This window comes from Sebastes fasciatus, chromosome 2, assembly GCF_043250625.1.
Source record: "Sebastes fasciatus isolate fSebFas1 chromosome 2, fSebFas1.pri, whole genome shotgun sequence".
In the NCBI taxonomy this organism is placed as follows: Eukaryota; Metazoa; Chordata; class Actinopteri; order Perciformes; family Sebastidae; genus Sebastes; species Sebastes fasciatus.
Window position 1 is genome coordinate 13,145,906 of NC_133796.1, and position 25,493 is coordinate 13,171,398.

General features: G+C 42.7%; 1 protein-coding gene across 6 annotated transcripts in view; it reads left to right on the top strand.

Moving 5' to 3' along the window:
• The window catches only part of fto (FTO alpha-ketoglutarate dependent dioxygenase), a 145,046-nt gene that overhangs the window by 25,927 nt on the left and 93,626 nt on the right, over positions 1-25,493 (top strand). For all 6 annotated transcript variants that reach the window (XR_012590231.1, XR_012590227.1, XR_012590229.1 and 3 more), the window contains exons 3-7: positions 35-1,067; positions 4,115-4,240; positions 8,719-8,798; positions 11,127-11,270; positions 19,076-19,195. Coding sequence is in view for 1 of the 6 variants with exons in the window: in XM_074610276.1 (XP_074466377.1) it covers positions 35-1,067; positions 4,115-4,240; positions 8,719-8,798; positions 11,127-11,270; positions 19,076-19,195 (1,503 nt within the window). In the remaining 5 variants the exon portion in view is untranslated. The remainder of the gene's footprint in view (positions 1-34; positions 1,068-4,114; positions 4,241-8,718; positions 8,799-11,126; positions 11,271-19,075; positions 19,196-25,493) is intronic.

Consider the following 25,493-nt stretch of genomic DNA (forward strand, 5'->3'; position numbering starts at 1 on the left):
GATCATCCTGATAAGAATGTCTTGTGTATCCCAGTGGGACTCCAGTTACTCCGGCCTGGTCCTGAGAAGATCCTGCTCACTGCCCGCTGAGCTCCATGGCCGGGTGCAGGCGGCTCTGCTCACCCTGAGAAGGAAAGGCTGCCTCCTGAGGGATCTGGTTCGCGTCCGCGACCGAGACGTGTTCACCACCGTTTCGCGAACTCTGCTGGGCGAGCCGGGCCACACCTACCGCTATCTGGACACACGGCTCTTTGCCATCCCCTGGCACAGCGAGGACGCCGATGTCAAAGGACAGAACTGTTGCGACCCTGACTTGAGGGCCGCTTGCAAAGCGTTGTGGGAGCTTAACACCTATTTCTGCTCTGACGTGTCACTGAAGGAAGGAGACAGGCTGACGCAATGTGCGAAGGGGGAGGCGGAGGCCAAGCAGGGCGAAGAGGGGGACACGGGGTCTAAACACAGCGAAGACTCCAAGAACAGTGAAGGAGGGGACTCGGAGTCCCGTCAAAGCGAGGAGGGGGACACGGAGTCCAAGCACAGCGAGGAGTGGGACATTGAGTCGAAACACAGCGAAGAGGGATGCTCTGGGTCAAGACAGGAAGGAGAATGGGAGACGGAGTCCAAACACAGCAGCGAGGAGGGAGAGTCCTCCCAGGTCAAACCAAGTGGAACTGGTGTCGCGGCGGGTTCGGAGCACAGCGAAGGAAAATACCCCGGCTGGGCACCTAAGGCCATCAGTGGCTCAGAGACTAAACCTGTGGGACTTGGGGCCCAGGAGCAGCCTGTGGCCCAACTCAAGCACAGCTTGTCAGATTACCACATTGAGGACAGGGAGGAACAGGCAAGCGGGCAGGGGTGTTCCAAGCCGAGTCCTCCGCAGGTATACACCGGTCCGGTCAAGTTCAACGTCACCTTACTCAACTACATGGACCCGGCAGCTATGAGCCAGCTCAAAGAGGAGCCTTACTATGGCATGGGGAAAATGGCGGTAGGGTGGCACCACGATGAGAACCTCATCAGTCATTCTCCAGTGGCTGTTTACAGCTATACCTGTCACAATGACAAAGGTAAGGGTCAAAGCTAAAATATAATTGGATAACAGTTAGATCTGTAAATTTAACACACAGAAATGGCTTGTTAACAGTGACGTCAGTGACAATCAGCATCCCGTTGCTCGCTCTCGGGCATGTGCTCGCACTACGAAGACACGAGCGAGCTTTGTACGAAACAATGAGGCGATACACAAAACTGAACGTGATTAACAGGCATCATGTTGATTAACATCAACATCAGCCAGCTAAAATCACAATATCACTATATATTCCATATGATTGGCAGTAATGTTAGCTTACCTGTCCAATAGAAATTTTACCAGCTCGGGGTCCGATTCGATACCCAAAACCAAACAAAGGTCCCTCCGTGAATCGAAGGCCTGGCCGATGTTGGTCCTAGTTTCCCCCCCCAACGTCGGTCACATTCCTGTTTTGCAAGATGCGCTTCACTATATATAACTTTGTTTGTGTTGGAGTCTGAGTTGTGGTGGGGGCTGGTCGTTTGTTGGTGTTGGTGGATTCCATTTCTAACTGAACGTTAGCTATCATTGCACACTGTCAGCCCTGTAGCGGAGCTGAAGGGAGTAAAGGCACTCGCGAGCGCACACGATTGGATTATTATATTGGATTATTTGGTTTATTGGATTATTATTATACGTGGAAAAAAGTACAGTCCCTTTAAATCCAAAGTATATCATGCTAGTCTGCTTAGGCATTCTGAAATTAAGATTCCTTTTTTCTCTTTCACTTCAATATCCCATTAACTTATCTCAGCTGCTTTATGGCGGATCAGATACAGCTAACCTTGTGTATTATGGCCCTACAGCAGCGCTGTAGCAGCTGTAGACATGGCCTCTGGTGAGGCAACCATCAGATCCATCTATGTGATAGTGTCAGGGCATTATCAAATGTCATCACCAGCTCGCCGCTGACGGCCTTATCGGCGACCGTGCGTCGGGAGATCACAGACGCTTGGATCTGAGCTCTTAACGTGCGGCTCAATGGCGCCGTCTAACAAACAGGCCTTATCGCGCCTGCCGCATCTCATCTAAATCATTTCCCCCAAGAAATGATCGATGTGCAATTATCTGATATGGAATAATGAGCCCTGCTTTGATAAGTGTTCCTAGACTGTACTGTATGGATAATACGATGTCTCCTAATTATGGAACGTGCACTCTTTCAAGAGCTGATAGTGCTGGCTGATTGAGCTGATAGATAATCTCAGCGAGAGAAGAACTTTGCTTTCTAGAGCATATGCAAAGCAGCTATAGAAGACGGTACCACCATCAAATACGGCTCCTTGTAATTTATGTCGTGTTTTCAATTTCAAACAAAGTTTGCATTGAATACAATAAAAAATACATCCTTATTTTTATGCTTTTATAACACTTGACACATGATTAATGAAGCTCCTCTTTGTGCATCACTCTTTGCATTAACCCTTTGCCATCAAACCCGATGAATGGATTCTAATAGAAAAGTCTAAGTCCCTTGAGCAGCCACTCACCAGATCATTCCTCGCACCTTCCAAAGGCTGGAAGGAGAGCAAAACCTGATTTCCTGTTGTGGAGGGAGATAAAGGTGCAGCTGTAGGTCAGCAAACATAACAGTACATGTACTGTACTGCTAACAGTGGGAGCTCTACACAGTCTGCGTCTTGAAACAGTAATTTTACAGCATCAAACAGGTGAAAATGCCAACTGCTCTGACATCCCAACCCACTTCACAGCTGGGCTTTCTTCATTGGGCTTTCTTAACCAGAAACACCTGCTACGACGGCCTGTTTCAATGATTTGTTCTAGGCCATTTCAACTCTGACCCTGTGAACACGGGCTTCAAACACCGTGGCATAACACCTTGCAGTGCTTAGCAGCTGCGTCTCTTCTAGTCCTGAATGACCCCACAGCTCCAGACTTTAGAGAGGAAAGTCTGATGGAGCTATATATCCCACTGAGGACTCCCAGAACCAGGCTAATGAAAGTGTTACCTTGGGGAGTGTCGCACTTTTACAACAAGTTCTTATATTGTCCCTGAGAAGAAAGAAGCACAGCATATTAGATATTAGATGTACCGATAGATGTTTTGCATGACACCTGCTTCCTTTGATAGGCCGTTTTTCCTCTTTGAGCAGCCTCACCTTGTTTTTTTGCTTTAGCCAGAGAAGTGTTTTTCCCAACTGCGCTGATCCAAAGGAATCTGCCACGACTGAGCGTTTTCCGGCACGGAGGATGATATTCCACCATTCCCGAGGCCTTGGGGAGTGCTGTCATTAGCTGGCTCTCAGAGCACAATGGCTGGAAATTAAGTTACTATTTATCCGTGCTGAGCAAAGGAAAAGGCAGCTGCGGGGCAGAGAGGCCCAGAAAGACTTTAGTATTGATTTTGTTGAAGGGTGTTGGCCAGCCCGAGCCAAATCTTGTTTTCTTCAGTATGCCGTGTAAGAATGGAAGGAGAGAGAAGAACAGGGGGAGGCGGTTACAGTGGACGGTTTCAGAAACAGGGATATCATAGGATACCTGCGGTCCAATAACACACTCTCACACACTCACTAAACAACATCAAGGGCTTTTATCCAACTATTTCCTCTTGCACAGCATAATGATGGCATAAAGATCCTGTGCTAACAGCCAATATGATCACAGCAACACATATCAGCTTTGCTCTGCTGTTAAGTGATTCTGGAGACAAAGGCTTACATCTTACATCCATTGTTTGGGTGGTATGGATTTAATCACTGCACTCCTTACTATTTCATTTTATTTATTTTTTTTGGCCGCATCTTAAGGCATTGTTGTAGCGTTTTAGCACTGCATTACCTAGATATCACTTGTATTTTCAAAATATGTTGTTAAAAACAGTGGTTAAAATGAATATTGTGTTAAATAGCCGACATTATATAGCGATAAACCACACGGTTTCCTGTGAAAATGTGAGGAATTGCACTTTTTACACTCAGTTTAAGTCACGCTGGGTGAAACTGTCAAACCAAAAGCCTGAAATGTGAATATAAATGTAAAATGCAAATGTTAACAGTGAGTCGGGCTGTGTGTGACTGACAGGTGAGAGCAGCGAGGGAGGCAGCGGCGAGAAGGCTATCTGGAGGATCGGGCTCAAGGTAGCCTGGGACATCCACACACCTGGCCTGATGCTGCCGCTGGAGTCTGGAGACTGCTATTACATGAGAGGTACAACATCGTCTTCTATAAACACACATGCGCATGTAAACACGTTGCTCAGCGACATTCACCACTATGTCTGACTTTGGAGGAAGGAATTATTACCTTGCGTTTTAGTGTTTCTTGTCCCAAATGACCCAGCAGGATGCACTTCACTCTCACGCTCCATTCTCTTCTTCTAACCCTCTCCGCAGGAGAAGTGGAGCTGAGGCGTGTGTGTGTGTGTGTGTGTGTGTGTGGGACTTGGCCCGAACACAGAGCTTTAAGGTTCCATGAAATTGTGTGCATTAGAGAGGTTAGGAAAACCAAATGTTATTTTTTGAAGTCCTGTGACCCGGTGCTGGCTACGTCTCTATGGAGAGGACAGACAGCGAGCCACAGGGGCGTAAATCACAGCTTAATGCTTTTGGCTGCAGCAGACACCTCCACCCTCCTGTCTTTGGCCCCGTGGGCCCTTCCAGGCTCTCTTGTATTTTCTGAGTGTGAGGACATTTATCCCTATCACAGCGGAAGCTCGTGTTCATATGTACAAGAAGTTAGGGCCCCTAGTTCGGATGAGTGGGGGATTTATCATTTTTTAAAGGCACTCTGCTTTTATAAGTATTTAGGGATATACATACCCTACAGTACAATGTTGAGTCATTTGCTCAATGAAATACTGTATTGTTTTTTAAATCAGTGATGGATTCTTGTCATTTGTAAGCCAAAAATAAACTACATAGATATTTTAACAGATCAATAGTACAGCCTGAACACCATATACATCCATGATATATATGAAGAAAATAATATATATTGCACATGAATTTTATTTACCCTTAGCACTCATAGTTATATACCTTTGTCATATTTGAGTTAACCCATGTTTACATACCAAAGCATATTTATTTATTTAGTTAGTTAGTTCAAGTTTCTGTTTTATTTGTGCAGGCTCACACAGGGTCAACAGTATAATGAGTCAACGGGTCAGCTCAGCACTAAAAACAATATATATAAGATAAGATAAAATAATAAGTGTAAGATAAAAAAAGGGATGACGTAAATCAAAAGAAACGTAGCACTAGATACATATGGAAATGAGGGTTGTGTGTGAAAGTAATTGACAGCATCTCCAACAGTATTGCAGTAATGTAATGAGAAAGAGGAATGAGATAAGTAGATAGATGAATAAATAAAAAATATAGCACCATATACAGATAGTGGCTCAGTAACAGCAGTATGATGATCTACTGTAGTGCAATCTTTTGTAAAAGTAAAAATAAAAAGTGCAGACAGCAGGTAAGTCGTTTTATGAGTTGAGAAGTCTGATGGCCCGGTGGTAAAAACTGTCTGGTGGTGCGTATCGTCTGCCACTTACTTTTTTCTCCCAACTTGGATTGACTAAATCCTTTCTATTCCAGTCTTTCTAACTGCTTGCTTATATATAAATCAATATGTCAAATGTATTTTCTTTTATATCCTTATTTTCCACATGTTATTATCCAATCTGTTAGCTCTCTACATATGTGATAATATATGTATTTGACCTAGTGATTAGAGAGACTTTCTTGTGATTAAAAGATTACCGTTTTGATCCCTCCCAACAGCAAACATGTATATTCATCTAGTGTACGATCACATGTGCTGTTTTATGAAGACACTGAACCGCTACCTGTGCACTCTGCATAAATGTCAAAATCATAAATACACTGCTAAGATTTACAGCAGCTGAGAGCAGAGTTCGGAGTCGGGGGGATGTAACTGATCCGCGGGTCTACATCAAACACAGTTTTTTGGAGGAGATCCGCTTTATTTTAAGATTTTTTTTTGTGTATTTCTTTGATGTTTTTGTTGAGTTTCATTTTAGACTTTTTAGCCCTACATCACACGAGGCCCATTCTACAAATACAAAACATATAACCAAACTACAAAATGTACATTTACTCCAGAAGAGGTTTTGGGCAGTGAGATTTGAACCTGACTGTTAATGTACAGTATACAATATTTACCCCATATTTCACTGAACAGCACAATGCTTTATTCTTCCATGTGTTGGCCTCCACAAGTTAATTCAGTGTCAATTCAATTCAATGTGAAATTGTGCTGGTGATTTATAGTCCAAAGGCAGAATTGAACCAAAACATGAAGGGAACTGGTTCCTTTTTTTATTATAGCTACAGTATCATAGGTGCAAAAAAAACATGGACTGTCCAGATGCTGCACAGGTAGAGTACCTGGTGCCTATCAAAGTTTACAACATCAAATGTGGACGGCTGTGGCCCGGCTCTTCCTGTCCACATGTCAACGTATCCTTCAGCAAGATACTTAACCCCCAATTGCTCCCGAAGGCTGCGCCATCGGTGTGTGAATGAGTATTTAGATTAGATCCTGATGGGCAGGTTGGCACCTTGCATGGCAGCTTCTGCCATCAGTGTATGAATGTGTGTGTGAATGGGTGAATGCTAACATGTAGTGAGTGGTCGGAAGACTAGAAAGGTGCTATATAAATGCAAGTCCATTTACCATTTACCATAAAAGCAGCACACAAATTCTGCATTACAAGTCACTGCATTCTGGATGAATCAGCATGACTACAGCAGGTGAGAAACTGCTGTTTTTTTTAGCATAAATTCAGAACATGTTACACAGGAAGCTGCTCTACTTGTACAATCTAATCTAAATCTATTATCTACTGTATCTACATTAACTTAAAATGTTTGCCGATCTGAATCTTTTTACAAGTAAGTAGGTTTTAATGAATTCCTGAAGTTGACTCTTTTGAAGCTGCCGTGTTTTCATCCGAGAGCAGCGATGTCTGTACCTAATATTCAGCCTGACAGGGCTTGAAGCCGACCTCCTTTAGCTGGATAAGATTTACAATAGAACAGTCAGTTTCAGGCCAGCCATGATAATAGAGTGATGGGCTGTTGTGCAGACCATTCTAATGGGACTTGACTGTCGCGGATCAGTGGGGATTTATGCTCCGCTTGGTGAGTACGCCCTTGAGAGGCCAACTGCTGCACAACGATAGCAGCTCTCACACAGTCCTTGGCTGTCTGTCGCTTTGTCGGCCTGTACCTGAATTAAATACTTGGCACAATGCACCGACATATGCACGCACCTATAAATTTGCACACATGCTCAAAAACGCACATGCTTATTGGAGGAAGGACCTGTTTCAAACACACACACACACACACATGTCCGCGCAGCCACCACTAAACCATGTGTTCAAATATATTCTACCAGTGTTTTAGTGACATACACCATATGATAGATAGTTTTGTGGTATTAAAAGAAAACTACAACGTTGTATAACCACAGACACCATAATGTCTTTTCAGCACCATTTGTCGCCGGCTGGCCCCTTTGAACTGCTAATGTCTGAGCTGCTGGAGGCAAATTGAATCACCATCATTTCCACCCAAATGGAATTTCAGTGGTTAAAAAAGAACAATGCAAGTCTTGACACCGGGCCTGTTCAATAATCAGATTTCCAGCTCCCAATGCACAGGGGGGACCGGAGAAAAGAGTTGACCCAATATATTTAAAAGCCTGCTTCCTGGAAAAGGAGGACAAGTGGCAGCAGGCGCAGGGGTTGAAAGAAAGATAAATATTTATTACAGTTATCGAGTTTGCCTCGACTCCCTCCTGATCCCCACCGACGCGTCAGACGCGCCAAGAAAAGAGCAGATTGATGGAGATAATTTGTTATTGGATATAAACAGTTTTAAAGACGCAGAGTAATTCTGCCCAGAGACCTAATCCCTCACAATCTCATCAGGGTGAAGAAAACACCGGCAAGTTGTTTTGTTTGTCACCATCTTTTTTTCCCTCTCCCACCAAACAATAATATCTTCCTCTCAAAGCATTTGGCTGTTTGACTTTCAAATCACAGGCATTAGCCAGTGTACTCTCGCTCAAGGCGGGTGTAAATATGCACATGTGCTGTGAATGACAGCTCTGTCGTGGCTAAATTAATTATTGGTACGAGGCAAATAATGGCAGAGCTGAGAAACATCTATACACACAGAGAAACACATGGAGGGATACGCAGGAAACAGCAGTAAGGCCTCTCCGCAAAGCTCCTGCGATATTGGACAAATGTTTGTTGGTATGGCTCTTCCATCTTGACAGATTGAGCGCGATCTGGTTTTGTTTGGTAATTAAAATTATAGTACAATGCTGCTCATTCTATTTGGTTCGGCGCTGGACCGAGCGCAATCTGTCTGAGCGTACAAGATGATTTAGTTGTCATGTTCCCTCACGCCCCGCTTTTCATCTGTTTTTCTATTGTAATCACTTCTTTTCATTATAATTAATTAAAAACACGAGATCAAAATGTGAAATCTTAACTCTTATTCCAATCTGCTGTGCTTTTGTGCTCTACAGTGTTTTATTAAATAGTTATTTCTGGTCTTTTTTCTTGTGTACTCTTCTCTGCTGCTCTGTTTGATGATCATTGGTGGTATTGTTTTGATAGATTTTTCTTCCCCTGTATCCACCAGATGACCTGAACAGCACCCACCAGCACTGTGTCCTGGCTGGAGAGTCCGCACGCTTCAGCTCCACACACAGAGTGGCCGAGGTGAGAAGCCAGCAGTCCTAAAAGGGAAAACACAGTGTTACGAATTTGTCGTGAGAATGCTGTATAGCGTGCCAACAGTACCCTTTGGTTTCTGTAAGGCCTGCTGCTGGTACTTACACGCTATATCAGGGAAAGACTGCGTATAATGAAAAACTCCAACACTGTGTCTTGTTAATAATGACCAATTAAAAAAATCACATTGTCAGTAAAATGGAAGGATTCTGTGATCTCTATTGGGTGAAAATAAATCTCCAATTGTATAAAAGCTTTTCAAAGAAGTAAATAAACTTTGTCTTAATGGTCCACTGACACCATTAACTGAGAAATAAAACTGATAAATGAATGGCATCTGCAGTAGCTTTTGATGCAGGCCTTTGGTGTTGTACGTTTTTTAGGGCACAAAGGCCAAATGCCAGGGCAACAAGGCCATCAAACAATGATTGAAATCCACGGAAATACACAATTAAAGTTAAGGGTTAAGTATGATTTTATTTTTAATACATATTATAACTCAGTGAAATAAATAAATAAAAAGCTGTTTATTTCACAAAATAATTTTTTGGTATTTATGTTTCTGAAGCCAAGCGTTTAGCCTGCCCAATTTTGTTGACTTGAAGATTTTGTTGATTTGGTCATTTTTCCTTGATTTTTGTGCTTCTATAATAGCCTAAGTAGGCAAAGTAGACATTGTTACATGGTTTCCTTTTTGTCTGTTTTATTTGTGTTTATTGTTGTTATTTCCTACTTTGTTGTGCTGTAGCCTACAGAGAGATGATACTGTTAAAAGTCTAGTTAAGAATGAGGGGGGATAGAAGGAGAAGGAGACAGTTTTGGGTGCATCCCCTCAACCAGCGAAGGAGACACTCTGTATATTGCACTGCGGCTCTGTCAAAAAAAGACTATGGGCACATATTTTTCAGCGGAGCAGAGCAGAGAGACGCTTCTGAAAAGCACTGCCGTAAGTCTGGTGGAAACAAGCATTGTCTGGAGCGGCCGTGATCAGCTCTGGCAGCCTGTGGTGAAATCCAGGGTTAACAAAAAAGGGGTGTCAAAATATCAACATAAATAGCCGGTTCATACCAGGCTAGAAATTGAACACACCACTGGTTATATGTGCAGTGTTTCACTTGATGTTGCCCGAATTCAGAATCACAACAAAATTGATAGGAAAGAGGCAGAGGAGAAAACGGTGAAATCAGCTGGGGCAGTGCAGGCGGGGCATCAAGGCCACTGTGGCCGCAGAGCATATAATTTTTTGAGGGACAGAAGGCCAAACTGAAGGGGCCCGGCGGCCATGGCCCTCATGGCCTCCGTCCATGAATTAAGTAGAGTATGTATGCATGTTAAAAAAAAATATATATATATATTTTAAAAATGTATTAAACTTATACTTATGTTTTTTCTTTTGATTGACAGGACATAAAGGATAACTTAGGTATTTTTCAACTTGGACCCTATTTCCCACGTTTTTGTGTCTAAGTGACCAATGGAGACAACACTGAAATTGGTCCAGTATTGAGGGATAACCCTGTAATCGGCAGCCGTGAAACGAGCTGCGAGGGCAAGTGAGCAGCGTCAATGTGTAACGTTACAGCCACTAAAAGTGCTTGTTTTTGACTGACAGGCTCAGATTGTTATTATAAGTATCTGGCAACATTATGGAAAAGACCCTACAGAGAAAAAAAAAACGTTTTTCTTACCTTTTGCTTGATCTGGTCTGTTTGTTATTGCGTCCCGCTCAACGAGACGTCTCGTTATGAAATCTGAATATCCGTATACTCTTGGCTCAAATAAATATGGGCGTCCATCGAATTCAAAGATTGTCGAAATCATATAAATATTCAGCCATGACATTTAAAATCTTTTAGATAACACTAAGCTACGCTTTCTTTACTCCAACACAACAAAATCTGCCCGGCTGGCTCTTGCGTTTCCATCATGGATGTATTCCAGTATTCCACCGTTGTCTTCCAGCAACACCTTGTGAGATTTCAGAACGAGACTTCTCCTTTAGCGGGACTCTTTCCATAATGTCAGACACTAATAATAACAATCAGAGCCTGTCATGGCAAAATCAAACACTTTTAGTGGACGTAAATGACGGTGCCAGCTTGCCCCAATAGCACCATATTACAGCCTGTGAGCAGCTGCGGTCTACAGCGCTCTCCCACAATACTGGACCAGTTTCACAAATTGTTGTCCCTATTAGTCAGTTAGACACAAAAACATGGGAAAATAGGGTTCAGGCTGAAAAATACTGAAGTCACCAATTGACAAACTCTGATTGGCAGTTCTGTGTATAACACTGGGTCTGTCCCTCTCTACCAGTGTTCCAGTGGGACCCTGACCTACATCCAGTCGCGGTGTCAAGAGGCCCTGTCCAACCTGCACACTGACCCGGAGACAGGCTCCCACAGCCTGCTGGCCCTGCTGCCGACAACGCTACAGCACTGTGAGGAGATTCACAATGAGGTGGGGACATGGTGTTCACGTGCTTCCGTATATGTGTGTGCATACATGCGTCTGTATATGTGTCTGTTTTGCATGATTGCACACGTCTGTGATTTTCACACAGTTCCATGTGTGTGTGTGTGTGTTGTCTGTAGACATATATTTGTATTGGCACTGTTAAGTTTGTATAAGTGTTATTTTTTAACTTGTAGAAACCTCGTTGTTGCCCTTATTACTGCTTATGCAGCGGGCCTGAATCAAACAGCATTTGAAATTAGTTTTGGCCTGCTCGAAGTATAGCGGATGTGTGAGGCTTGCCACATAGGACAACAGAACATGTGCCAATAAAGTTTAGACAATAGCATGCCAGTCTTTGAAAGTTTTAATACAATTTACACTATCTGAATTCTTCTGATGCTGTAGTCCTCGACCATCTGGTACTCCAAGGAGGTTAAAGATGGCTAACAACCATCTGCAGACATGACAGGATTTCATCAGGACAGGATCACAGAAGATATTAGAAAATTGTCATCGGATATAGAGAATTTAGGCAAATGAGTAATATGGATAAATATAGAAGAAGCCTATTAAGTATGAATGATTGTTAAAAAAAAAAAAAAAATACACAATTCAGAGAATGGTATTAAACGTCTCTAAAAATAACAGGAAACCTCATCTCTGATGCAATACTCACAAGAAATAATCTGCTCAAAATTCATTCAAATCGCTCATTTTACACAAACTTCCTTCAGTTATTGCGTTCACTATTTGGGTTAATTGTACAGTTTATCAGTGGTTCTGTACTGTTATTGTTATGCATTGAATATAATATGAAATGTCCATAAAATAAGTCCCTTCAGTTTACTCAGTGATAGAAAAGGGTCCCCTAAGGAATAAGGTTGGGAACCATTGGCCTAATCAACAGCTTCTATATCAATCAAGTCAACACCATCCCATGTTAAAGGTGCTGGATTACCTAGACAAAGTATTATCACAGACTTGTACAATAATCTACTTGACAAACAAATACACTTAACAATATTTTGGCAACTGAAACTATGCTGTACAGTATGGCCAAACATAGTCAAAGGATCTGCAGAAACATGCAGGATACTATTTAATCCTGGTTTGATATGCCTTTTCTTTCCCTCTGCTTCATGGGACTTACAGACCGTACTGGCAGTCCGCTGACAGCAGGTTAAATCTGTAAACGGCAGAATGGGAGCTCGCCAGCTTTCTACCTTCTCACCTGGTTGTTTCCACTCAGGGAAATGCCTCCAATATGAAATCCAGGTTGTTCTCATTTGTCCCGGCCTGTGATGGATCGCGAGGCAGTAGCCTCTCCATATGTTATCTAAAGATGGAGTCACGCCCCGCTCCCCCTCGCTAACCCCTATTCACACACAAGGAGTGATGCTGGCTCGGGATATTGAGGGATAGAGCGAGGTCAAAAAAAGAAGGGACGCGAGGGGCCGCCTGCGGAGCCGCCAGCCCCCTGTGCTAGCTTTGCCGCGGGCCAACAGTTAATATAGCACTTCACCTCTCCCCCCATTACACCCCTGGGCTCAAAGCGCACATCCTAGCCGATGCTAGCACCCAGGCCCCTCAGCGGGACGCCATGACAGATGAGTCTGACGTAAGGTTGTTTAAAGGTTGGAGACAATATTAATTATTCAGCACCGCCAAACAATAGGGCTGTCTGAGTGAGGAGGAGCGCCGCGCTAGTCGAGCTAGCAACACCTGCTAGTTTGCCGCATAGCGCCACAGGATTACCAAGCATAGGCCCCCGCCAGGAGGGCAAAGCAGGTTTATTTAGGAAAACAGGATGCTATTTATAAGAGAGCAGGTGTGTATATGTGAATGTGAATGTTTAAGTAAGGGGGGTAGCTCTCGGGGGCTCAACCCAACCCTACCTGGCACTCACAATGATAGATGTGGCCATTTGTTTGGAGTTGCCCACGAGAGCAGAACACCCACTTAAATGATGTATTGTTGGTGGGGTTATTTATGATGGCGGCCCACTTTGGCGCTTGGCGGGTGCATATTGCGTAGGTCGTGTTTGACATGGACGACCGAGGAGCGAACAAGCCTGAGACACGCAGGCAGCCTGACCCGAGCAGTGCCTTATGGGCCTTTTTCTTAAAAAGTGCTAAACAGCAAGCTACCTCCGGCTGACGTGTGCCACGGATATATTGTGCAATGTGGTGCAATGGGGGGGAGTGGAGGTTGACACTTGTCAGAAGACGTGGGCGGGTCTGACGATGATGAAGCAGAGCGTCTGCCATCTGAGTATGAGTGTTCAGGGATGGGGCGGGATGTCGAGTTGAAGCAGGGGCTGATGGGAGACAGAAATGAAGAAAACTGAAGTTCCCACCTGTTTGTTAAGCGCGGCCCCTCTCACTGTCTCTTTTTAATCTTTCCCCCTGTCTTAGGTGGCGGGGCGGGGGGGTAGTCTAACATAGCAACGCCACACGGCCCCCGTGTGCATGTTTGGCTTTGAAATGCTAATCCCAGATGCAAACGTCTTGTCTCATTTAAAGCCACTGTGTCACTTCCCAGGTGGGTGTGTGACAGAGTGCCCTGAGGGACCCCCTCTAATGATGCTAGTCCCCCCCACAGTAAATATTGGAGGGAGGGACAAGGTTTTCCCACATGTTCTGGCAGAAAGTAAACTGTGAAAGCAGGTGTGTGTGACCTTCCAATGTCCTGTTTTCAGGCCAAAATGCCTCCCCAGGCTCTCAGGTCTTTGCTTGGCTTTGAAACACCTTTCCTTAGGGCCTTATGCCGGCAATATCATTGTAATCTTATAAATCACCTCTCGAAACACATTTTTTTCCCAGCATATCTGTGCAGTATGTAGTTTGTACTCCTGTTGTATTTACCAGTTTTAACACTGTGTGAGACATTTTTACTGCTCATTTTAAGGGTTTATTTATTGGGTTTTTTAATGTCTGTGAAGATCACAAAGGATAAATTAGGGCTGTAAATCGATTAAAATAGTTAATTACGATTAATCGCAAATGAATCACACATTTTTTATTTGTTCAAAATGTACCTTAAAGGGAGATTTGTCAAGTATTTATTACTCTTATCAACATGGTAGTGGACAAATATGTTAGCTTTATGCAAATGTATGTATATATGTATTATTGGAAATCAATTAACAACACAAAACAATGACAAAAATTGTCCAGAAACCCTCACAGGTACTGCATATAGCGTAATAAATAGGCTCAAATCATAACATGGCAAACTCAAGCCCAACAGGCAACAACAGCTGTCAGTGTGTCAGCGTGCTGACTTGACTATGACCTGCCCCAAAACTGAATGTGATTATCATAAAGTGAGCATGTCTGTAAAGGGGAGACTCGTTGGTACCCATAGATCCCATTTTCATTCACATTTCTTGAGGTTAGATGTCAAGGGATTCCTTTGAAAATGGCCATGACAGTTTTTCCTTGCCAAAATTGAGCGTAACCTTGGAGCGTTATTTAACCTCCTTCGCGTCAAGTATGTATGACATGGTTGGTACCAATGGATTCCTTAGGTTTTTCTAGTTTCATATGATGCCAGTATCTTCACTCTAGCTTTAAAACAGAGCCTGCTACAACCTAAAAATCGCAAGTTGTGTTAATGTGTTAAAGAAATTAGTGGCGTTAAAACAAATTTACGTTATTATCGTGTTAAGTTTGACAGCCCTAGATAAAATGTTCTTAAAGTGCCTGTGTTTCACCCTTTCTGAGCTCTGCTAAATCACGAATAGGCCAAAGGTTCCTGTTGTTTTTTGAAGTTTACTGACGTGAGTCATATTGACATGGCAACCAGCTAAGACAGGAAGATCCACTTTTAGCTAAAAAAATATTGAATCTTCTACTATTTTATGGATATAGAAAGAAATGGAAATGCTATCTGTGCGTGTACAGTATAACCTAGCTTGTGTATGACCACTCTGGCAAGTGCGTGATGAGTGTAAATTGCGTGCCTGGTTGCTCACAGAGAGCTGGGGGGGACCAGTTCTCCTGGCTGATGCGTGAGGAGGAGGCCAAGAAAGGTAAACAGAGGACGGCAGAGTGGGATCGATCCCACTCTCATCAGCTCCCACCTCAGGGCCATGGCCCGGAAATTGATTGGACCCGCTATGGGAATACCGTGAAGGTGTGGAAAAAAAAAACGTGCCTCATTAAATGGGAGAAAAAGGGGGCTACTTGGCTTTAACTCCGGAGTTGCCATGGTGGGCGGCCAGTCGACTAATGTGGGGCTAATGTGTAGTTAGTGTGTCCATCACCTGGAGAGATGACAGCGACTGCCGCAGGGGAGCCACTAGCTCCCCTCTCGCTCCCCCACGCCGTCTCAGAGAAAAACTAGCCCTAACAACCACTCTCTCTTTCGCGCACACTTTCGATCTGTCTGCCTGGATAGGTGGCATTTAGTCCGAGTTCCCCTCTTGGTAACTCTCAGCTGGGTGGCCGGACTCCAAATGCCACATAGCCGGCGCTCCTCAGTAGCTTCAGATGGCGTGCTTTGTGGCTGCCACTGGCCCGCGCAGTGGGGGACAGGCAGCCATGTCAGCTCAAAGTGGAGACACAGGTCGGTTTCTTCTCACTAAAGGACAGGCAGACAATCAGAGAGATGGAAGGAGGGACTGACAGAGAGAAAAGGACGTCCGATATCGGCGCTCGGCGGCTTTGTTGTGTGTTTGAGCTGTAGTGATCGAAGGGGAGTGGATTTGGAGAGTGTTGAGGGGACCCATAAAGGATGACATTTCTTTGAAGGGTGGGTTGTATGGAGTGACTGAGAGGCTGCTGAGCAGTGCCACTGGCTGTGTATTCTCCCTGACATGCCCCAGTCCTTGCATGTCATCCCCGCTGTGATCAGAGCCTTTTGAAAGCAAATGGCAGGATGATTCTGTGCACAGCTTCCACCCAAGGCAGGCCTCACTCAAGTTGTTTGTGCAAATAATTCTTGCCCTTTGTTTTAACTTGCTTGGGGTGCGGGACGGTAGGTGACTTGCTTCAGCAATACTTTTCCACGGTACTTTTATTAGCAAGAATCATGATGTTGGGGACTTGATTTGAGTTCAAAACTACAGCGTATTTTTGCTTCTTTTCTTTCATACCTCAACCACTAAAGTCACTTTGCAAAGACTCGAAGTTCCGAAGCTATTTGACCGTCCGACAAGCAGGTCTGACTCAGTATACTGACTCAGTATACTGGCCAGTTAAGGTTGAAGGTAGACTTGCAGGTTTTATAATAAAGAAACAAACATTTCTCCCACAGATTATGCTCATACGGTACACATATAATACAATACAATAAAATCACCAGAGGCCCCACGATACGATATTATCACAATACTTAAGTCATGACACGATCCTGTTGAGATTTTTTTAAACATTTTGCGATATGCTGAGTATTGCGATAACATTGATTGCGATATATTGCCTTTTTTCATTTGCAAGTAATGCAGTTTGTCAACATCTGTTTTATCTTATAAGATACAGTTTTCACTCTGTTCATCTCAGAGTTTTCATTCACATATCTTGAGGTCAGAGGTCAAGGGACCTCTTTGAAAACGGCCATGCCAGTTTCTCCTCACCAAAATTTTGCATAACTGTGGAGCGTTCTTCCCGACAAGCTTACATGACATGGTACCAATCGATTCTTTAGGTTTTCTAAATATCATATGAAAACTGAGCAACCTTTCAACCTCTGAAAGACAGAATAGCGACCGATCAATACTTGGTGTCCATGTTGCGATACAATATTGCCACGCAAAACATTGTGATAATCTGTATCGATTTTTCCCCCACCCCTATTAAATTGCATTAGCTAATATATTTTGTCACGAAACTTCATGCCACCCGGACTATGTTTGCTGGTAATCTTTTATTCCAATGCAGGATTTTTCACGTTCTTGAACTGCAGCAAAAGGTTCTAGGGAGGATGTGAGGATGGATGCCCCGCTAAGCACTTGACATCAACAATAGAGACCGGAGTTCATGTCCCTTTCCTGTCACTGACAGCAGTGACTTTTTAATACTTAACCAAGACCTCAAAACCAAGAAGTGATAAGTTTCATGGTCCTCCAAAACTTATAAACTTGTGCAAATTAGTTGTATATGAGCATCATTTGTAGGAGAGAAGATGACTGGTTTACACAAACATCTGTGCTATTTGAATGGGGACGTTTTGGGGTAGAACTCACCCGCTTATTAAACCTTGTTGCGACTATTTATGAGTTCAGCAGCTCTAAACGAGTCTGTTGTATACATTGGCTAATGCTGTGTTAGAAGAACAATAAACAAAATAGTTTTCAGAAAAGGAACAATAGCTCTCTATGTCCCATTTGATATGCGACTCCTTTGCATGCAACGACTTTTTGTGTCGTACAGTGTGTCGGCGTCAAAATGAAATGGAGCGTGCATTGTTTTGGGTGGATGATGCTTTGTAGGACGTTTTGGGGGAGGGCAACTCGCAGCGCCTCGTGTTTACGTTGGCGGCAATTGGGGCAATCTTTGACACTCACATTGGCAATTGCATGCACAGACGTTAACAAAGCCACTCACACACCTATGTAGACAGATACACACTGATGCTGCAGGTACAAACACACAAACACGCACACGGAAAAGACACACTTAGAAATAGATAGGCTACACTTGGCTACATGAAGCATCCTTGCGAGGATTAAATCAGCACTTCAAAAGAGCAGGAAACAAAAACACTCCCAGCGGAGGAGAGGGGAGCGGCTCGGCAGCCGAGACTGTCATCTCCAGACGGAGCGAGGGAGTGGGAGAGGAGGGGAAGGAGGGAGGAGAGGAGGACGAGGGCGGAGTTTTCAGGTGTGCTGAATGGAAGGTGTGTGTGTGTGTGTGTGTGTGTGTGTGTGTGCACAGACATATTCATATTATTTGTGTGTGATGTACTCTGTGTCTGTTTGTGTTTGGTAAGGGTGTGATTGTACTCACATAGATGACCAATGTTTGTACTATTTGCAGTAGGATAATATTTCACTCAAGTAATTCAAAAATGTGTCTTTTTTACTGTGTTGTTCCGTTCAGAGAGATCATAAGAATGACTTAATATACTTGTACTTGAAATTAATACATTTCCAAGGGAAAACTAATTTTGAACCCAAAATGAATTTTTGCCCAAAATCATGAACAAGTTTAATTTCTCACGTAGAAAATTTTCACATTTCAAACATTTTTATAAGCCGTTTTTATATGTATAAAATTAATTTATTTCTAATAAAATATAGAAATTTACTTAGACAAAAAAAGGCCAATATTGTATATTTAAGTATAACAGTGTAGACTGAAATATTTCATACAAAAATTTGATATTTACCAGTTGCAAAGTGAACTGACAGAAAATTACTCATTTCAAAAATAAAATATGTGATGGTATTTTTACAGGAGAGGGTGTGCTTGTTCTACAGATTGCTTTCTCAAGTTATTATATACATGTATAATTTTTATTTTTATTTTTGTGTGTTTAATATGTTTTTACTTGATAATTGTTCAAAGTTGACAGACCATTTTAGAATAAAAATGTCAAATAGGGCTAAAAAGCAATTCTCAATTTATTTGTTTGTAGATATGTATGAAATGATAAAGTTCCATATGTTGTTTCAAATGATAATTTACAATAATATATAAACATGTTTTCCTCTACATTAAATAAAATATGCTGTAATGTTGAATGTTTTTACCGAGGAGCAGTGACAGATTAAATATTTAAATTAGATAAAGCCGTGAAAGACTTTGTGAGCTGTGTGAACCAGCTGTTTTATGCTGTTTGCATGTGTTCGTGTGTGTCTGCAGGTGGAGTTCGAGTGGCTGCGGCAGTACTGGTTTCAGGGCCAGCGCTTCGCTCGCTTCTGCAGCTGGTGGAGCAGACCGATGGAGCAGCTGGAGAAGGACTGGAAGCTCATGGAGACGATGGTAAGGCCGCTCAGATACGCACACACACACACTGCTGGTCACATGGCAGCCTCGCTGTCTGGCCTCTCCTCCGCCTGCTTATAGTTTACTGAACTCACTCACATTACTTTACTACTTTATCTTTCAGTGGTTAAATTAAATGCATTTCCATTTCAATGTGCAGGCTGCTTCTTGAACAGGAAAGTATTTCCTTTCAGTTCAGGTTCACACACTCACTATCCTCAGTCCTAGGTGTTACAGCGATGCCATTCCTGTTTTAGAAAATGGAAGAAAAGAAAAACATTAAATATTTTTTTCAATTTACAAATAAATAGCTTTTTTAATATAGAAATAAATAGATTTTTTAGTATACAAAACTTGTTTCATATGAGAATATAAATCCACATAAGCCACATTTATTGACCCTAATTTTAATAATATATTGGAAGGTTATCAATACAAAAAATTACGTGGATAATATTCTTAAAAGTGAATATTAATAATAATAATAACAAAAAAAGAAAAGAAACAAATTCTAAGAATTAAAAAAAAATCCCCCAAATCTGAGCAGCTCCATGACTAGTGTAGGCACTCTGTCATTTCATAATAAGGGTTCCTACCTCTCTAAATGCTCAACATGCCTCCGCTTGTGCTTCTTAAACAAACTACATAAGTGATCTGCTGTCCAATAATGCGCCTCACATGGGAGGGTGTGTTTAAAATTACATGATGGATTGTCTAACTTCTCACCGCGCTGCATTATTAAGGATGTGTCATGTGTTTAATTGTAGCCTCGCAGAAGTTTTATTAGAGAGGAACGTGGGCACGCAGCTATTAGTTAGACACCACTGTAAAGGAATCACTTAGTAATGTCAGACTCATAATTAAGTTACCTTAGTCACAGTGCATATGTGCCGCACACACACACACGGCACTGATATGCAGCTCACAAACACACACAGATACATGCTTGGTCTCGCTTTCTCTTCCTCCCTGCAGGTTCTATGCAGTCCGTCGCTCATAGCTAGATTTCAAAGAGTGTGTGTGTGTGTGTGTTCATGTATGAGCGTGTGTGTGTTTAATACCCAGACAGCAGAAGCAGCAGGGGGCACTCTTGTATCACTGTAGCAGCAGCGGAGGGAGCGAAAGAGCTGTGCTCCTCTTTTCCCTCTCTGCTCCATCTCTCTCTCTCCGTGTCTCTGTATGTCTCTCGCCCTCTCCTGCTGTCTCTGGGAGCTCTCTGTCTCTGTCAGTGTCGAGCGCTGAGCAGTAATCACATCTAATGCTCAGGCGGGGATAAAGACAGGGGCTGGAGGAGAACAGTACTGCTGCTGCCGACGCCGCTCGGCTCTAGTCGTAGTCTCCCTCTCTCTCCCTCTCTCTCACTTAGTGGAACAGCCTGGCAGAGGGTGGGTGGGTGGGTGGAGGGGTTAGTAGACAGGGGCTAAACTCATCTAGAGCTCCACCTCCGGGCCCAGATGAAGTGTGTGATTTGGACCTGTATTTAGAAAAGGGCATCAGTGAAATGTGAGGTCTTTCTCTCTCTTTCTCTGTTGCTGTGTCTCCGTCCCTCCAAACCATATCCACTATGTGTGTGTTTACGTGTGTGTCACTCATGTGGATTTCTGTCATGCAGTAGAAACTTCACGCAATACAGCAAAGAAAATGTGAGCCACTTTTTTAGTAAAAAAAAAAAAGAAAAAGTCTGTATTAATACATGTTTGAAAATAAAACGTAGTATTTCTTGTATTATTTTTTAAATATTTTGTATTATATATATTTTTTCACATCTCAGATTACTCTGATGTGTGTTTATTATACAGTTTAAATTCTTTCATTTAATCACATAGTGTCAAATCACAGAAAAGCAAGTATATCTTCTGCATAGATACATATTGAACATTCGCAAAAATAACACACCGGCGAATGCATAAATATAATCATTCACTATTGCAATGAAAGACAACATTATTGCTCTCCCAAGCAATATTTACATACATGCATCGACCTCTGATATGCTGCTGATGAAAAGCACTCTATAGATGTGACTTATAGATTTTCCTTTTGGAGGTTTTGATAGCTGTGTGGCTTTCCTGCAGTTAGATTAAAACGCATTCCTCTAAATTACTTTGAGTTATTTAGATTACGTGGGTTCGCCCCTTGCATTCCTTTATTGCGTATATTTTACATTTTGAAGCTGGCAATTGACAGTATAGTGTAATTTAGTGAAATGCGAGTGACCTACTGTGTGCGGATGCTGTTTGCCATTTACTTATTTGGATTTTTTTGCTGTTCTTGCCTGCAGAGTATATTTTAATACAGCATTATTTTTGTCAAATCTGATATCACCACGGGTATTTTAAAATAACAAATATATGTCTCTTTAAATAGGGTTTATAAATTGACACTGTGTTGTTTTATACTCCGTGCTGTAGCAATAAAACAGCCTATTGTTTTATCCCGCTAAAATAGCAATACAAACAGCCAGCCTTCCTCTCTTTATTGTCATATTTAGCACACGGTGTTGTGGGATGCGCTGGCGCTATGTATGCGTTTGTTAGTCTGTATGAAGAATATTGCAATATGGGGGGGACTAGCTCCTGTTTATGGATACTGTCTCTCCCTGGGGCTCCCTCTCTGCTCCTCAGCCTGTTGTCATGCAAATGCTCATCCTTCCATTTGAATGACATTCTGATAAAATACATAAATAAATAAATAAATAAATAAGTAAAGAAGCGATACACAAAACAAGTCCACTTGCTTGCTCGCCTCCTTTTGGTACCTCATGTGGGTTTCTTGATAGAAACAAAGAGACGCGCCGCTGAATAAACTTCAAGTGGAGGTATGTGAATGTACAGCAAGCGTATAACGTGTGTGTATGAGTGTGTGTGTGTGTGTGTGTGCGTGTGTGTGAGATATAAGGTAAAGGTTGTTTCTGGAGAAAAAAGGACATTAACTTAAAGGTTTTTACATTCCCATGTGATCCAGGGTGCTGAAGTCCATTTAGACCCGCCTCGCTCGCAGCTTTACGTTCCCTCAGGAGGACTCTGCTATCATGGCTATCATACAATACTGACATTTCCTTAAACTAGCAACAATGAATAGCTTCCGTCTGACTGACAATAGACAGAGAGTCTTGGCTTTATGCAGAATATTTTAAATACCGGTGTGGCATTTCTTTTCTTTATCTTTCCTCTTTTCACTGTGGGGGAGAAGCGACAGCGACGAGCCCACGAGCACATCTCCCCTTTTTTTCTCCCTGTCCTGTGTGTTTGTGTGAGAGTGTGTGTGTGTGTGCCATTGATGTTAATGTATGCACTTGGCATGACTTTAATTGATTTAGCAGCTCTGCTTGCACAGTACAGCTTTTTCCCTAATTTGTCACTTTCCTGACTTCTGTGGCTGCTCATCTCGCAACTTCAAAAGCCACCGCCGAAGCAAAGAGATTTCAATGCACTCCATCTCCCTCTCTCTCTCTCTTTCTCTCCCTCTCTCTCCCTCTTTATGTTCTTTCTTTCCCTTGTTCTCTCTCTCCCTCTCTCGCTCCCCGCTATCTCGCCACATCTCTCTGTCTCTTTCTCACACTTTCTCCCTCATTTGACAGGAGAACGAGCCTTGTAGATGGAAATCTTTTCAACACATATCAAGGAAATTAATCCACTTTCATAATAAATGGGATCCACTCAGTTGAATACATTTGTATACTTCAAGATGTACAAAACAGGAAGTGGTATCGGGGCCATGTCTTCCTCTACTCCGTTCACCCAGCCTGTCACTCCCTGTTTTCAGACGGTTTGGTCACACACACATATATACTGTACACTCTTTTTTTTCTCCCTCATTGTGTGACAAAATTTACCTCCTCTGATTTGTAATAGAGGCTGACTTTTGCATGTGTGAATGAATGTGCGCTTAGTGACCATATCATCTTCTCCCCTCGCTTTAATAAGTGTGTTCGGAAACAATCTGGGCCGCTGCGGAGGGTTGCACTGCAATCACACGCGGCCTGGCCCCGGTCGCCATCGATAGCTGATTAGGTTATTGACCTAGCGTGTGGAGGGTCGGCGCTGAGGAGTGGTCGGGGAGGGAGGGCGGTAGGGAGAGTCTGTAGAGACAGACACACAGAGAGGGGGAGGAGGTATGTGTGTGTTGGGGAGGAGGGGTAGGGGGTCAATGTAAATGTTATTGCTGTGTGAGCTCATTTGATCAAAGTCCTGGAAAGGTTAAGCGAATCCAATCTGGTTTTGTATGGCAGAGTGGAGAGACACAGGCGCTGGGGAAGAAACCCCCAGGACGGAGAATGGATTATCATATTGGCGCTGGAGTAGCGGGGGCCTCCGATGGACAGTTTACCCTGCCCGTAATGCGTTTAGACAGCAATTGGCCTTAATAACCTTTATTGACTTCAGCGGGTCAGTGCCAAGAATCTAATTATCAAAGTGTATCAATTTCATTGGAGTTTAGAGTTGCACCGCTCAAAATAATTATTTTAAGGTCGGGCCGGGGCAATTAATCCCCTCTCCACTTATTTGATGGCTTTGTAAAACATTATAAATGTTATGGTTTCTGTTGTGCGTTTTACCGTAAATAATTTCAGGGAGCATTTCTTTTTTTTAATGCATTATTTGGAGAGCTCGCCGTGCCGGTCCTGCTGAAGGGGAAAAAAGGCAGCATATTTCGAAAAGCTAGAGGCCACAGCTGAATCGTGTCGCAGATGTTTACCAGCAGTCATTTTTCTCTATCGCTTCGTTTTACTCACACAGTCGGGCCGAGTTTTATACCCACTTTATATGCACACATGGAACCCAGATTAATTACAAGTGTGAACTAAGCAGTAAAGTGTTTAAAGACCATTTATATTGCTCATTATGAAGCCATTTATTATCTCTTACATTAAATCGCACTGTGTTTATGCATCATATTGTTTTGCATTTTAAGCTCTGCACTGTGCAAATAGGCTTATGCATTTATTATATCCCAATTCTTTGTGGTTCTTATATACAGTATGTGTGTGTGTGAACGCATGTCTGTATGTGTTTGTGTCCATGTGTGTGTGTGCAGTGTGTCCACAGTGTGAATGAAAGAAGTAAATGTGCAGCAGCACAGTAGTTTATCCTTCATTGACAGTCAATACGTGCCGTTACCTGGATAGTCGCAGCTGTTCTTTCCTTATCGCACAACATAGACTAGAGGCCTAATCCACGCGCTCATTATTGCACGGCCTTGTTTACCCGCGGCTCTATATTAGCTCGCTTGCTTTGCCCTATTTAGACGGAGCCACATAAAAAAGAAATTACTCAAAGATTATTGTTATTATTCATTTAAAGAGGAAATATATGGCTGATAATACATTTTACATCACGCAGCGGCTTGTGTTTGGAAATATAAAATGAAAAGGAGCAGGAAGAGACAGAGAGAGAGAGAGAGAGCGAGGAAGAGAGAGAGGGGAGAAAATGTAGCGGTGCAAAGGTATTTGCAATTCTCTTTGAAGTCCCTATTCAACAGGGTAAGCTGAATTTTTCGGCGGTGCCTGATAGTGTTCTGCGTAAATGCTTAAACCCCTTTAGAGAATTTTCATGGGCAGATACGCGGTGGCTTGAAGGGAGCGTTTATGTTACCTGGAGCCAATGCAGCCCGCAGCTTTGTACCTAAAGATGTACACTAGTAGTGAATGGAATCCCACAGAGGTTTGTCTATGACAGAATCTCGCTGCAACATCGCCGTGAGCCGAAGCGGGGGGAAAGAAAAGAGCTACGAACAGATTTAACCCTGTCACTTCTCGGCTGGCGGCTCACATGTGCATTTATATACTAGGACACAGAGATGGAAGGACAAAAACACTGGGACAGACACAGCAACAAGCAGTGGGATCCATTTAGGGAAGTTTAAAAGAAGTTTGAAACGTAGAGTATTGCTGCAGTTGAACTTTTTTTTCACTCTCCTTTCATGGATTTATGTTGAAGCTATATTGCATTAGTACAATACTCAGTTATTTTTTGAATGTTACACAGTAGAAGAAAAGAGACGACATGCATACACAGTTGCCAATCATAATTGTTGTCAGAGTTCAAGGTTCTTTATTTGTCATTTGTCAATTCCAGCAAAGCAGTCATTGGCAATGAAAATATTTGGTCTCAGGTTCCTTCGACAATGCTCATAAAATAAGAAATCACACAAGTAAATGTAAAAGCAAAATAATAATCTAAGGCATAAAAGTGCAGTTAAAATATAGGGCTTCAATATAAACATAGTAAGTAAATATAAGATAGTAATGTAAATGTAAATTTGTAATTTTGTGGAAGACAGTATTTCAGATGGG